This window comes from Cyprinodon variegatus, unplaced genomic scaffold, assembly GCF_000732505.1.
Source record: "Cyprinodon variegatus isolate N-32 unplaced genomic scaffold, C_variegatus-1.0 Scaffold255, whole genome shotgun sequence".
Lineage (NCBI taxonomy): Eukaryota > Metazoa > Chordata > Actinopteri > Cyprinodontiformes > Cyprinodontidae > Cyprinodon > Cyprinodon variegatus.
In genome coordinates, this window is record NW_015150708.1 from 723296 (window position 1) to 738533 (window position 15238).

General features: G+C 36.5%; 1 protein-coding gene across 2 annotated transcripts in view; it reads right to left on the reverse strand.

Moving 5' to 3' along the window:
* Window positions 1-15238, reverse strand: part of nell2 (neural EGFL like 2) — a 137874-nt gene that overhangs the window by 101675 nt on the left and 20961 nt on the right. For both annotated transcript variants that reach the window (XM_015382349.1, XM_015382348.1), the window contains exons 5-9: window positions 13916-14012; window positions 10961-11033; window positions 9428-9510; window positions 6311-6439; window positions 2000-2102 (exon numbers count right to left, since the gene is read on the reverse strand). In XM_015382349.1, the coding sequence (XP_015237835.1) occupies window positions 2000-2102; window positions 6311-6439; window positions 9428-9510; window positions 10961-11033; window positions 13916-14012 (485 nt within the window). The remainder of the gene's footprint in view (window positions 1-1999; window positions 2103-6310; window positions 6440-9427; window positions 9511-10960; window positions 11034-13915; window positions 14013-15238) is intronic.

The following is a 15238-nucleotide window of genomic DNA, read 5'->3' on the forward strand; positions in this document are numbered from 1 at the left end:
TGCCCAAAGTTGGTGGGGACATGTCCACACCAGTCCTTCAGAAAGTTACGCCAGTGCAACACAGCATCTCAACAGGGTTTAGGTCAGGCTTGATTAACCCACTTTAAACCTTTCATTTTGTTTTGTTAGCCCATCAGAGGTATTCATCCAATCACTTCTTTAGATAAGGGCACTATTTTTTGCATTAGAGATCTTTCAGCCTAATTCATGTTATAAAACATGTTCTATTTATGCATTTCTTGATTTTAAAGGTTTGGCATTAATCAGGGCTTGAGCACAATTTTTCCACAATCGGAGAAAGTAATTTTAAACATGGTCAGGTTGATAGGGATAGATTTTTTTCTGGTAAACTCATGAAAGTTGGGTGGGGGTTTTTTTTGCCATCATTTTCGCTTTTTCTGGAGTTAAACTTTGTTTGATGGTATGAAAAAAAATAATTTAATTAAAAAAGTAAATAACTCTTTTTTTCACAGCACAGTAAGAGTTTTTATTGATGAAAACCTGGAGCAGCGAGACTCTTGCTTTAAAGTCACAGTACTGCACCACTGACTGCTGACATGATGCTGATACAAAATAATCAAAAGCAGAGACCGGGGGTGAGCTTTTATCATATCACTTATGGTTGTCATAAAAAAGAAGATTATCGTGATAAGAATTAGGCATCCAGCATAAATAATGATACATTTAAATCTCCCTTAAATATACTTTTGCTATTTATACTATTTTCCTAAATCAAGCAGATCAACAATCAATGCTGTGTTTACATTCATGGTGAAAATACTCAAAATAACAGTTGTCAGTTTGATAATGGCAGCTTTTATTTTTAGAGGGGTAGATGTTTATGTAGAGCTATGACTGTGTGCATGAAAACGTTTACAGCGAAATGATCAAAGCTTAAGAAGGAATTGTCCAAACACTTCTTGTAATAATTTTTATGGTGAATGGAAGGAATACAACTCAATAATGTGCATAGTATCACCTATCCCTTTTTTCTTTTTCTTATAGAGCTTCTTGTGTGATGCGTGCAAACAAAGCTGGAGAGAAACAGCAGGAGTATGTGGGAGTTTGTGACGAGGCAGCTCTCAAATGTAGGCTTGCACGACATGTAAAGTCAAATCTGCAAAGAAATATATGAAAACATACATTCTGCTGCAGTATTGTATTATTAATTTTGTATCTGATGTTATATATTGGACATATGTGACTATAGGTAATCAAAAACTTTAGAATTAAGTGATTAGACTATAAATAACATATAAGCTGGGTGTTGATCCAGACACTGGCAGTCTTTTCCTAGCGTCTTTCAAAAACAATTTCTTATTCGAAAAACTATTCCATGGTGTGAAAGGATAATATCCATTGAAATCCATTTGTAATGAGAATGGAATTGAGAGAATATGAGATGCAGACTGCTGCTGTGAAGAGGCTAATAAGAGTTCATTGCTTAGCTCAAAGTCTTTTGGAAAGAAAGCCGACCCTCTTTGTAGCAATATGATGAAACAGAATTATTTATCCCTCCAGCCAAAACGCATGAGTGCTAAAAGTTAAAAATGGACATTTATGGAGATGCTGCCGAGCGTGCGCCTCATTCCAGGCCTTTAACATTTAACATTTTGCTCCTCTTTACATTTCCCAGAGCCGCAACATGTCACACCACAAATAGGAAGCACTTTTCATCACATGCAGTGATCCCAGATTTAGTGCCTCACGTCTGTGTGACTGCTGGCCATCTGTGTTTTGAAGTCAGCTTGTGAATAATTGATTGGTCCATGTATATGCAGAAAGGACAGGCTCATCTCAAGGGACGTGTTAGGAGGTAGCTTAGCAACACGGCGGAGCCCTGGTCAATTGTCAGGCAGCCCTTGTGGAGGCGTTATGTGTGCTCTCTGGATCTGCTGGTGGAGGCTGTTCCGCTGTAATGTAGTGTGTGTTTGTCTGCTACAGCATCCATGATTTCATAAGAGTAGGAAGGTGCCGGGGTTAAGGGTACTCCACTTACGCAGGCACTCCTTGCAGCAGGCTCCCTTTACGTAGGCAGGAGCCGTCCCTGCTGGGCACTGAGGGGGAGGGCAGGAGATGGCCTCACACTGCACTGTGCCGTTCTGCCAGGAAGAAAAAAGAATCACATTGTTTAAACAGCAACCAAACAACTACAACCACAGACATCAGCTTTTCATGCTGACTTCCTAAAATATATAGTGCAAAGGTTTTCAACCTTGCCTAGTTACAATACCTCTGAACAACTGGACTTTGGATAGTTTCAAGTGGTTTTTATTCATAGTTCTTCTGTTGTGTTGAAGCAAGAACTGCTGAGTGCCACTTATTTTGGTTTAAACAACTTCAGTAAACATTTCTGATCGGGACAAATATTGTTGACGACGCCTTGAAAAATTATTAGTACTCCTAAGATTGATCATGTTGAAACTTCACATTAAAACCCGTAGGAGCCAATTATTTTTTGTTAATGATTAAAAACTTTTTTGTTTTTGTGCATAATCTAGCCAAGTTTATTTTACTTTAATGTTTAATATCTGTTATGAGATTATGTTTTTTGGTTATTTAGTCATGTTCCTTTATTTTTGGTTAGTTATGATTAATTTAGGTTAATTATTTTTTATAAATAGGCAGTCAATCATAGGACCAGCATGCATCTGGGTGGGCGTATGTTTTTTTTTTACCAGCGCAAGGGAAAAAGATAAACTGAGAAAACTAAAGTAGTTTACTTGGAAATTTTTTCTTTTGCCTGCATAACATAAGTCCATGGGGCATCTGTGGCCTTTGTGGAATTTCACTTTTTTGTGTCATCAAAGCTGGGCCACAACAAAACCGTTAATTAACCATTGCAAAAATTGTGAAAGTGGAGAATCTTATTGCTTATACTTCATTTCTGGCTCAGGCCGGATGGGAGGAAGACCTATAATAAACTTTTTGATTCTTTGGACTGAATCCTTTTAACAGGTTAATGTGCTTTGATCTAAATTATGTTACTTTTGATCTAACAATATCTTAGGTTTTGTTTTGTTCTTTTTTCTTGAAGAAAAGTAGAAAAAACAGGAAAAAATAACTCTCAGGTATCTGACAAGCTTCCCTGATCAGGCAAAGGAAGGCTTAAGCATGATGCAGCCACCACCATGCATCACAGTGCAGAAATTCGGTTAAGGGTAATGTGAAGTGTAATGTGGGGATCTCTGCCCCAGTAAGGGTCTGATCTTCAAAGACTCCAAATAAGTGCCAGATTAAACAACAAAGAAAACAAAGATTATACATGGAAAACATAATAAATAAAGATTAGCCGATTAATGGATAAAAAAAAAAAATCAAGATTTACTTCATGGAAAAGTGAGATTTTTTTTCTACTTATGTACTTCTTGGGCTTACATAGCTCATGTTGGCATCAGATGATTACTTTTTTGTTTTTAGGTGTGAATACTTTTTACTGAAAAACCAACTATATGTATAATAGCATCATCTGCAATTATTTAGTTTGTTATATTTTCATTGTTTGTTTTGATACATGGTTATTTTACAAGAACTTTCATAGCTTGAAATTCAATGCCCTTTAATTAAGGTCATGTCCCATAAGGGATGATTGAAATAAAAACTAGTTTTGAAGGTAAATTAATCTTGAATGAAACTCAAGGAGGAAAAAAAATCTTTCAACTGGATTTGGAAGGAAAAAATCATATCGCCTGGACCTATGAGATATGAAAAGCAGTTCAGTCCAGCCCCATTAAAAGGAGCATATTGCCCGGGCTGCAGGCAGTCTGATCCTGGAAGTAAAAGAAAGATGAAGTTCTAAGCCATGGGGATGAAAGTAGTAATGATTAGAAATTGTCTTTCAGCTGTTCCCATGGGGACAATAATTTGATCGTCAGAATATCAATATAACTAATAATTGTTTAAAGAGAGAGCCGTTATTTACAAATGTTTTTTTCTAGCTGTTTTTTTTTTGCATTATATTTACGGTTAGAAAGAAACTACAAACCAGGTACCTTAAAGCTTTCTTTCAAGAACTTTAAAAAACTATCTTAAAGGCCAGATCCATGTAATGCACAACTTCCACTGGGTATAAACCCCCATTTGAGCTTTGAATCTCTGCCATTAAAGTTACAATTGATGTAAAAGGCAGTATGTTTGGCTGGAAGGGCCAGAAAATGTATTTTCTTATCATACTAGCTGTTTTTTTCAGATATTTAAAGCTTGGGTATAAGAATCTAATTTTGGTTTAACAGACATTACATGTCTTCCTCCTTGACATGTGTACAGTGCCCCTTGGTCTTCATTATGCTGTTTGATCAATATTATTCCTCAACAGACCTTTGGAGCCTCTACAGAATAGCTACATATGTGCAGTAATTAAATTAAAAAGAGGTGGACTCTGCAAATTATTTGCTTTGGACTTTATTTGTGACTATAAGTGTAAAAATGACTCGGTACAAATTAATGTTACTTATTTCAGGGTTTTATTTACAGAAGCTTTTCAAACTAAGGTATAATTACGTTGCCTTTTTCAAAATCATAAGGTATTTTTCAATTGTTTTTTTTTTTATTTATGGCTACTAAAAAAAGATGATTATGAGTTAAAATCTGGCAAAATGGGAAAAGATTCCAGTGAATAACTTGTAAGACCATGCATTTCAGCACCAACTCTAAACTGAGCCAAAAGAAAGAACTGTTTTTTTGAGGCAGCTGGAGATGGGCTCACAGAGATACTCATATCGTTGTGATAGCATACTTTTAAAATTTGTAAAAGATTAAATTAGCTCTGGAATTACACTAGTTCACTTTGTGGGTTAATGCACTGCAAATGGCTGCACTTACAATGCCATAACGCATTTCCATTAATAACAACTGAATACCACAAATCTTAGAAGCAAGACTGTAGTGGGGTTCACAAAGACAGACTGCTGTTTAAACCAATGTTAATTAATCATTAAGGTGGTATTTGAACATTTATGTGCAGGAATACACCGATAAGGTTTGTGCTTTTAGACTTTAGAATATAGCAAAGGGAGGAACAAACGTTTGTTTGTTGATACATCTTAAGCGAATTATCTGTTTTTTTAAGCTGTTTTTCTGCCATAGAAAACCAAACCAGTTAGAACCAGTAAATATTTTAGTAGAGGAAATGCTCCAGTAGAAAAACCCTAGTTAATGTGTAGACACAACATTACATCTGTGGAGTTTTTTTGCTTTTTTATTGATGAAGGATTCATAGTTCCAAGTTTAGTGGCTTTAAACAAAGCAGTGTGACCAACTCAAAGTATTACAAGAAAGCCTGAGGCTTTGACAACAGGATTTTAACCATTATTCTATCCACACACTTAACTTATATATATATATATATATATATATATATATATATATATATATATATATATATATATGTTGCCTAGATTGGCCAGCACGCCCAACATGCTCCAGTGCCATCTACTTCCTGGCTGCTGTGCCTATAATTAACATCGTTTTCACGGCTGAGAGCTCTGTGACAGCAACATCTATGAACCTGATCCACATAATTGATAACATCTTAATGCCTCACCTTTGAATTTTAAAGGTCAAAGCTAATTGCTGCGCATAAGGTAAGGAGCGTATCCTATCTAATTCCCTAATTGCAGCCGAGTAACGGAAAAAACAGCATTCCTAACGAATGTAGCTATTCCATTGGATGAGTGGGTTGAACAAATCCCTGATGATAATTATCATCTGTCAGGAGCAATTAGGTGCAGCACATTAAGAGATATGCAACGTCTTTTCTCTTTTTTTTTCGCTTTGCATGTTGGTTAGCAGAGCGTGAAGGTATCTGATTGGCTGGATTGAGCAGTTTAGTGGCGCTATAAGATTCATGTTTCGGAGCTGAGTATGCTGACAAACGGTGAAATCTGTTCGCTGATGTGGAACAGGCCCAATATTTCCATTAATTAAAAAATTCTTTACACTTTTTATATGGCAAAGTAAATGACTGCCAGAAATAATCCCAAGCTCTACTGTATGTGTGTTTGTGTTTGGTGCAGACCAGCTTTTTAGTGCTTTACATGTGCTTTGCCTTACATATGGAAAGCTGAGAGGTGTATGAAAATTAACAGTAATACTGACATTATTAAAAATGCATGTTTTCATGAAAAAAATACACAAACCTAATGCCTTCTCATAATTACAGTATTCATTCATTACACACTCAGACATTCTTAAACATAACAACTAGCACTAATATGCAAATGATTTTAATTACATGCATGCTTTTACACTGAATAAGAACAAAATCTAGCTTTCTGCACACATGCAAACATGTCAAACTGTGAAGACCCACCGTGCAAGTGCAGTTTCTGCAGCCATCTGTCCAGCCCTCGTCCTCCCTGTAGACGACCCCCTTGACGCTGCAGGTTCTCTCACAATAGCAGCCATCCAGCCCGTTCATTTTCTCCTCGGCCCTGGACAGCTGCTCGCCCCACCCGAAAACATGAAAAAATAAAGTGTTAGGAGCCAAGGGGGGAGGATTCCAGTCAAATTCAGTGTGTTTCTATGTTCACATCCAGAAAGTAGAGCTTCCAGCATCTTTCACACACAATAACTGTAATAAAAGAAGCACTGCAATTTCCTGCATTTGTGGTATCTGTTTTTTACTGACATTTACTTTATTTCTGTATTAGATTTGCCAAGCTGATTGCACTAAATCAGTGCAGAAGCTGACATGCCTATACTGTGCACTATAGCGGAAAACCATTTACATTTTTCAGCCACAAACACAATAGATATAGTGAAGTGATCATAAAAGTATAACCTATTACTTTATTAATATTTTAATAATAAAGAAATCTAGCTCTTTACAAGTTTAAAAGATTTGTCAGCCTGAAGGAATCGGTACGTAAGTACAACTGCAGATTGCATAGCCACTGCATTTATGCAAAGCTGAAAATGTATCAGATAGATACATTTATTAGATCCAATCTTTACAAATATACTGTTAAAATTGGTAAAAAGGAAAATAAAAAGAAAATTAATTAAAAAAAAAAGTAAAAAAAAATGGGTTTTGGTTGTTAATGATGGTTTCTCCTTGTTCGCCCACTTAACTCCTAAAGCACAGTACCACACCTCCTCTTCACTACAGTCCCTCATCTCATTATCAGAGCTCTGCAACACTAATGGATCTTCTTTCATGTTCATTTATTTAACTCCTATTCATTGACCTCCCCATGTAAAGCATGTGTTAGACTGTTTCCACAATAATAAAGCTTTTATTCTCTCATTTACAAATGATTAGCACCATTTTAACACAATTTCAGGGAGATTGTCTAAAACAGAAATATGAAATCAATCATTTAATCTCAGGAAAGAAGAAGACAAATTCTGCTTTGTTTGACAACCCAGACAATTTAATGTAAATGCAAAAACAACAGCAAGTCGATTTTTTGTTCTCTCATTTTCTCAATTTTACCCTTCATCATTATTATTAACAAGTAATGAAAATATGCACTTAAAATATTTGAAACAGCTCCGGGGATCTCATATATAAAACACTGCAAAGCATCTATATTAAATGTAAGCATATGCAAAACATCGGAAAATGTTGTAAACCAGAAAAAATGATTGGTAAAACATTTAAAAAAAAAAAAAAGCAATTTTCCTTTATATCTGTACCCCAGAGTTTACATCCCAGATTCCAGCTCATATCCGGCTCTCTGCACGCCTACATTCAACCATAAAAGTTCATGCAAAGCATTGCAAGAATGTCATTGTGTGCTTCAATGAACCAGCTGATCAATGCTATTTCATGGTTACCAATAGCAACCACGGGAATAAGGGCGAAAGAAACGCAGCTTAACCGAGGCAGAGATAGTATGGTGCTGGGTGAATTGGATAAATATTTTTGGTATCCATAGTAGTAGGTGACAAATTAAGAAAGATATTATGACCATTGGCAGAGTCTAATGGATGGAATGATTGTATTATCAATGACATGGTCTGCATAGAAGATTTAATATAGGAACATATGGTGTTGTTTTGGCTACATCATCTCAGCTTTAGATGTTTCCTTATATGTCATGGATTATTTTGGATCTTTAACAAACTGACGGTGGCAGGAAGCCTTATCCATTTCTCCCCCTTTTTAAAAATTATTCCTACTTTTAATTAGATTTAAAATTCTATATGTATATATTGTTTGTTATTTAAACCCCACCCCTCGCCCGTAGACAGCTGGAGATAGGCACCGTCACCCCTCGCGACCGCAGCAGGGATACAGAAAATTAATGGATGGATGTTTGTTATTTATTTAATCGTGTTCTTTAAAACTGTGCACCCAGACAATTTTTTTTACATGCTCTGACCTGTTGTTGTTTAACAGCTGTGATAAATGAGGACTGTGCAGTCCAGCAGGTCGGTCTCTCATATACTGGACCCAGTTCAGCAATTAGATTAAAGAGCAATACTCTGATTTTAATCCACTCATCATAATGGGTCAGTTTATCTTGGTAATCCCTGAAAACATGTTTCCTGGTAATTTCTACCATTTACAAAGTGTCCAGCATAGTTAAAGCATCCATAGCACACCGTTATGCACTTGTCTTTCAGCTGTGTTTAAATGTTACCAGCAACCCATGTGTATTCCTCACACCTTGACACATTTCCACATCAATCTTTGGTATGACTCGCCCCTGTTGGTAATCAGGAAATAGAATGTGACGGTGAGGAAACTTTTAAAATGTATGTTGTGCAGACTTTGATATTAAACTTAAGACTTAAAACAAGCTTATGAACCTTTTTTTGTGCAACAGATCAGCTCAGTAGCTCCAGTATTTATCAAACTGCAGTTTTAGGTCTGATAAAGTGTATATATGATGAAAGTTTCATATGAAGTAGATATAAACATCTGAAAAAGCAGTGTGCCTCCTATGAATGGGTCAGAGTTGCTGTGAGGGACCACACATTTACTGTACATGCCAAGCTTGATTTTAGAGAGCCCAGCTTTTGCATTGAAGTTTGCATACACAAGTTTTAGGCCCAGTTTTGTGCAAACATATGTTTTATAAATTGTCTTTTAGAATAAAAAGCTTTTAGCACTGGCTGTACTATTTAGAGACATCCATAACTTAGTTGGCCTTTTCCTAAAGAGATGCAAAATATACTAATTAAATGTAGGCATCTGTCTCAGAGGAGAAAAATAGAAAAGCTATTTCAGAATCACACATTCTATTACAAATCAGATGTCCTAAAAGTATTCCTCACAATTATCAATGACAATCTGCACTTTAGTCATTTTAATAAGAGAAAAGGATACTTAAATAAATAGCTGGTTCTAACTTAACATAATTTCTCTTAAGATAATGTGTTTTATGTTTTGTTTCTTTTCTCACTGCATCACTATAATTATAACGGGACATTTGAAATAAAATATGCAAAGAAATAAATGTCAAATAAATCACATTACCTTGCTTGATGTTTTTGCAAGGATGTCCTGCAGCTCCATGATTTTCTGTACAAGTCCATGGAAGTCATTGCAGGTTGGACATGCTGGGTCAAAAATGACAACATACATCAATGTTAAACCATGTGTTTAAGTTTATTATAATGATTTACTGTAATGTTAAGGTAAAAAATAAAATGAACTGAGAGGGAGTAAAGTTGGATTATATATTCTCACCAGCCCACTCTAAAAGAAATTCTCAAATTCTAAATCAAAATCTAATCTACATTCTCTATCTATGCATTTTCTACAACCCCTTTCTCCTGTACAAGTTCACAGAGGGTTGGATACAGCCTGAACCAGTTGCAGCAACAGGTACAGTATCTGCATTGTATGTCATGATCTGGCCTGTTTGCTCCTCCCTAATTAGTAAATCCTTTCACCTGTCGTTTTCCCTCCCTGCCTCAATTATAATTTATTCCTCTCACCTGTTTCTTCTTGGTTATATTCAGTTCAGCCTGAGCATTCAGTGCCAGATCATTATTTGTTTTCTGTGAGTCTGTCTGTTCAGTTTTATTTCATGGTTCATGTCCTGGGATCCTGGCAGCCAGTGAAAAGAGGTTTTTGTGTTTTTCTTTCGTCTCCTGATCGTCCACGGTTTTTGGCTCCATATATGGGGAGGTTCAGCTTTTATCTAAGTAAGCCTGGCTCCAGGGAGGAGACCAGTTTAAAGTCCTACATCAAGTTCTGGTTCCACGCCCTGTCTCGGCTACCCTCATCCACTGAGCCTGCTCATCTGCACCTGATCCTGTCTGCTCCTGTGCGTGACCGCCAGGTCACGCTTTCGGACCCTGTCAGACTCTGAACCCTCCTGGAGCTTGTGGATGCCTGGAAGCCTGGATCCTGCCACCTTTTTTGTTCCTGCCTGATCTGGATCCCTGACCAGGATCGGCTTCCAGCATGTCCTCTGGGACTGCAGCACTTGGGGACATTCTTGGACTGATCTGCTAGACCAGAGTGTCTGAGATTTTGGCCCGCCCCCTTCTGCAGAATCCGCGAGCCACAACTCCACTTTAGTTTTCTTTATTTAATAAACGTTTTGAACTCTCCTACTGGCTGTCTCTCCTCAGGTGTAAATAAGTGATTTCCTATAGCTAAAGAAAGTGTATTTACTATTAGAATTAGACTGATTTATTTTGTCATTTTGTATACACGAGTGTATACAAAAATACATTTTGTTTAAAACAGCTCTATTATATTCATTTTTTTTTTTAAGTGCAGCCTTGAAAAACAGTAATAAATACATTTAAAAAATAGTAATATAAACATATGACTGTATATTTACAGTTCTAACATTAAATTTTTTTCTTTTTGTATAAATAAAATATTCCATTTTACACAACATTCAGCAGTCTAATGGCAGTGGGGAAGAAACTGTTATGGAATCAATTGCCAAAACACAAAAATTATTAAAATCAAGTATCACTAAATGTAGATTAAATTAGCTAGCAGCCCATTATGAAAAAACTTTTCTATAATGACACGACAAAAACTTACTTCTGTTCAGATCTGGACACTGCGAGATGTATCCTTGTGGCATTACCAGGATCTCCACATCCTGCATCACTCCCTGCATACACAGACATACAGGCAGCGTCTTCATCAGTGAGGAAGATTTGATTATGCTTTCATTAAGCAGAAATACTGTACAAGTCACAACACAAAGTTTAAAATGAAGAGCCTGATAGAGTTTTCAGCAGGTATGGGACGTTTTTGGTCTGTCAGTGTGCAGTAGCTTAGGTGCCAAGGTGTAAAGTACCAACAAACTTTCTGGGAAATTAGTTATTAGCCAAAAGAGTAATTAACTTTCAACTCAATAAGGCTTAATGCTTGAATGAAATTGACTAAAACCAGAAGAAAGAAATACATCTGAGTGGGCAAAAACAGATCTATCAGTTTGAACAGTAGCTAAGAGGCAAACAATTCTTTTGACTGATGCTCGTAGAGTCATGTCGTGTAAAACCATCAGAAAGTCAGGTGAACCACCTAAAAGTGTATGTAAAATCTGTTGTTCTGATCTTTTCTTACAAGCATGACCATTAAATACAGATTCAGCTTGATACATGAGAGCAAAATTACAGCTTTTTTTTCTCTGTCCGAACACTAGCCACCCTTTAAACATACACATCTAAACACAGATACTCAGTTGCCATAGTAACCTGGCCCAGTACACTCTTTGAGAGCATTTATAACCCTTATAGAAGTGGAGCAGCACAACTTAGAAGAAATTGTTTTTTAAATTGTCTTGCCACTTCAATTTGCTGGCCCTAAATTTAAAATCCTCTGGAAATGACTCGCCAGCTTCTCACCATCGACTGCCACAAAAAAAAAAACGGAAGCAGATAAGAGATCAGACCTGTAACAAAACCACGGAAAAGTGCATTTGTTGTGGCCACAGTGCAAATTTCATTACATTTAGCTTCATCTGAACTGTGATGAATTCTGCGTTGAAGGATGACATGCAGCAGAGTCACAGTGATGCAAGAGACGGAGCATTTAACCAACTATTGTGACAAATTTGGGACTGAGCTTCAGTAACAGGGTGGATTTATATGAAATCTGTCACATTTTATTGGATCAGTTTAACAGCCTAACTGGAACAATGCAGAAAAGAAAGGAGCTGACAGGTGTCTAATAAACGAGCTGAAATATGAAAAATCAACTTCCCGGGATATTCAGAGCTGACAGTAAAGTGAGAAATTATATAAAGCATTGAGAGTGAAAGCGAAATATATCACAGTGTTTTGGCAAGGAACTGTTTAAGCTGTAAAAGAACCCAAGAAAATAATGTCTTTCCCACCACCTCAAAAACCAAACACATCTGTGTTTTCATGCTTTATGGGGACATTTACTTGACTTGCATTCCTTTTATATGGCCTAATTCAGACATTTAACCTAACCATTACCAACATCACTGCAAAAACGATCTAGAAATTAGTAAAATTTTCTTAAATTAAGTGTATTTACCCTTAATTTCAGTAGGTAAACAAGATGATCTGCCAATGGAATGAGTGTTTTTACTCTTAAAATAAGATAATTAGATAATATGTACTTGAAATAAGACAATGCAAATGTTTTTCTTATTTTAAATGTAAATAGTCTTGTTCCATTGGCAAAATGTCTCACTTACCTCCTCAATTCAAGACAAAATGCACCTTTTTTTAAGAAAAAATTACTTATTAAGATTACATTTTTTGCAGTGTGCATATACTTAACCTAAACTTAACCTAAACTGAATTCACAACTAAATCCTAAACCCAAACCTAACCTAAAGAAAAGAACTTTACTATAGGGAGACGTAAAACAAGACCACACGCACACACACACCTGTAGACCCAGTTCTTCCTGTTTCATGGATATAACTGTTTTATTGATAAAAACAGAAATATTAATACACATACTCTTAATTGTTAGTCTTATTCTTTGTATTTTAAGCCTGAATGAACTGCAAAGAAAATCAGAAAACAAATATCATATTTCCTTTTCTGCATTTCTTTGCTTCCATTGACTTTATATCTGAAAAACAAATTCCTTCTTACAATAGTAAAGATTTAGTCCCTTAGCGTTAAGTAACCAGTGACCTTTTCTGTTATCATTTCTGGTAGCACAAGTATTCTCCATTCACTATTAGTAAAAAGAAAGGATTTTCATCATCAGTGCATTCTAGTCGACAATCAGAATCCTAGGTGTGTCACTTTTTATATCTTAAGCAGACTTTGAATGTTGTGTCCGAGCGAGAACCTGTCTACCAATAATCAATCTCATGCCAATAATCAAGATCATAAGGTTAAATCAATTTTCCATTGAACAACAGGGACTCTTTCTGACCAATTAAAACAGAGGAAACTGTGTAACATATTGATATAAACAGGATCACAGCTCCATTCCACAGACAGCTAGCCAACAGCAGGCTGATGTTAATAGTAACACCTGGAGGTAAAGTGATTTTTTCCCCTTAAGTGTCTCCCCAGGTGAGACATTGTGAAATGCAGTCCTGTGTGTTGATAAACTGTATATCTTCGTGTGTGGACAACACTACTGTAGATTCTAAACTTAATGAGCACAGTCCACAGGCTATTTAATGATCTCTCCCAAATCAGCATTGTGGGAGTTGCTGAGATAATTGTGCTGTGCTTTGCAGCAGACTAAGAGAAAGGGGAAAAACAATGATAAAAAAAAGAGAAAAAATCTCCATTCCTAGAGTGAGCACAATATCTCTTCAAATTTAAATGGCAAGCCTTGAGAAATGCATGCAATTAAATCCCAAAGCTATAATACATAACCCCCAAATGAGACAAATGCAGAACGAGAAGGCAAACCAAGATAGCACATGGGCTGAAAAGATAGTTCTCCTTACTGCTCCGATTCATTCATTGCCAGCTAATAAGACAGATCAGGACATGCATCAACATTCATATATTCTGAGAGAAGGGTCAGCTCTGCTGTACTAACCTTGAAGAAGCCGTGAGCAGCGTTTCTCTGTCCGAGCCAGAAGGAAGTATCCTCAGGTATGTCCATAAATGGTGCTTCCACCACCCGTTCATAGATCCTATAAACCAACAGTATAAAGGGGTTAAAGCCATGAACCTTAAACCAGTGGCAAAAACATCTAATGGTCTTTGATGCTGGATCACTTTCTCTCCATGTTGTAGGTCCTGCCCTTTTAAATCCTTCTGTAAACTTTCTCCCCAAAGGAGAATAAAACCAGACATTTGCTTTCAGCACTGCACATGGTGACTCCGTCTGCTTCTTTTGTTGTGCCAAGGAGCATCAACATTCACAAGCAGCAAAGCCCCAGCCAAATTATACAACAGGTGCACATATAAAGTAGGAAATTCAAGGTGTCTGTAACTTTAGAAAGCGAGGTAAACATAATTACATAAAACCTAAACAGAAACCCTGGCCACTAGAGCAAGAACTCCTGATGCTTTTCTTCTTAAAAGCTGCAAAAATAAAATTTCGTATTCTGTTCAGCTTTTATGAAAAACATTTAATGCAAAGATATGAAAAGGGATCCATTACAAGTCATCTTTGAACTCTATTAGCAGATTACTTGGTTGTTTCTTTCACTCTAAAATACACTTTCTCCAAAGGCTAAATAAACTAAAATTTCAAATGCAGAAATAATAAAGATAGTTGAAAAAATGTCTATGATGCATCATCTGTAAATGTGGATCACAACAGGATTTGAAGCTTTCTACAATGACCCCTCTGGCAAAATATTTAATTTTAAAGATAAATAGAGAAACCTTCCTGCTGTGGTTTTCCTTTCATGTTGTCTTTGTATAATGGAATAAAATCCCTATGATTTAGTTAATTTTATGCTACTATGTTATTAACTTTTTTTTTTTTTTTTTTTTTTTGTCATCTTGAGGGTAGAGGTTGGTTGAGGACAGAAATGCAGAGATGAGTTCTTGTAGGTTTAAGCAAAATCCCAAAGGCAACAGAATCAAAATCCTAGAACAAAATACTGAAAACCAAAAATCCAGGAGACGTCATGGAAAACACACATGGGAGCAAAGAACAAGAAACCAGCACTGAAGAATTTCACAGGGAGAGTATATATGGGAGACAGAACAAATACCCCATTTACACAACCCTTGAAAAACCGTGCCGAGACCGGTCCGAGCTCAGTAACTGAGATAACTTATCGTGTGTAAATGGAAAGCAAACTAAACTGAACCGAGCTAGACACAACCGGACCGAGCTAACTGCAGACCAGTTCCAGAGGTGGGCTCGGCTCGGTTTTTCCCTGGCTCGGTTCTCTGATAACAA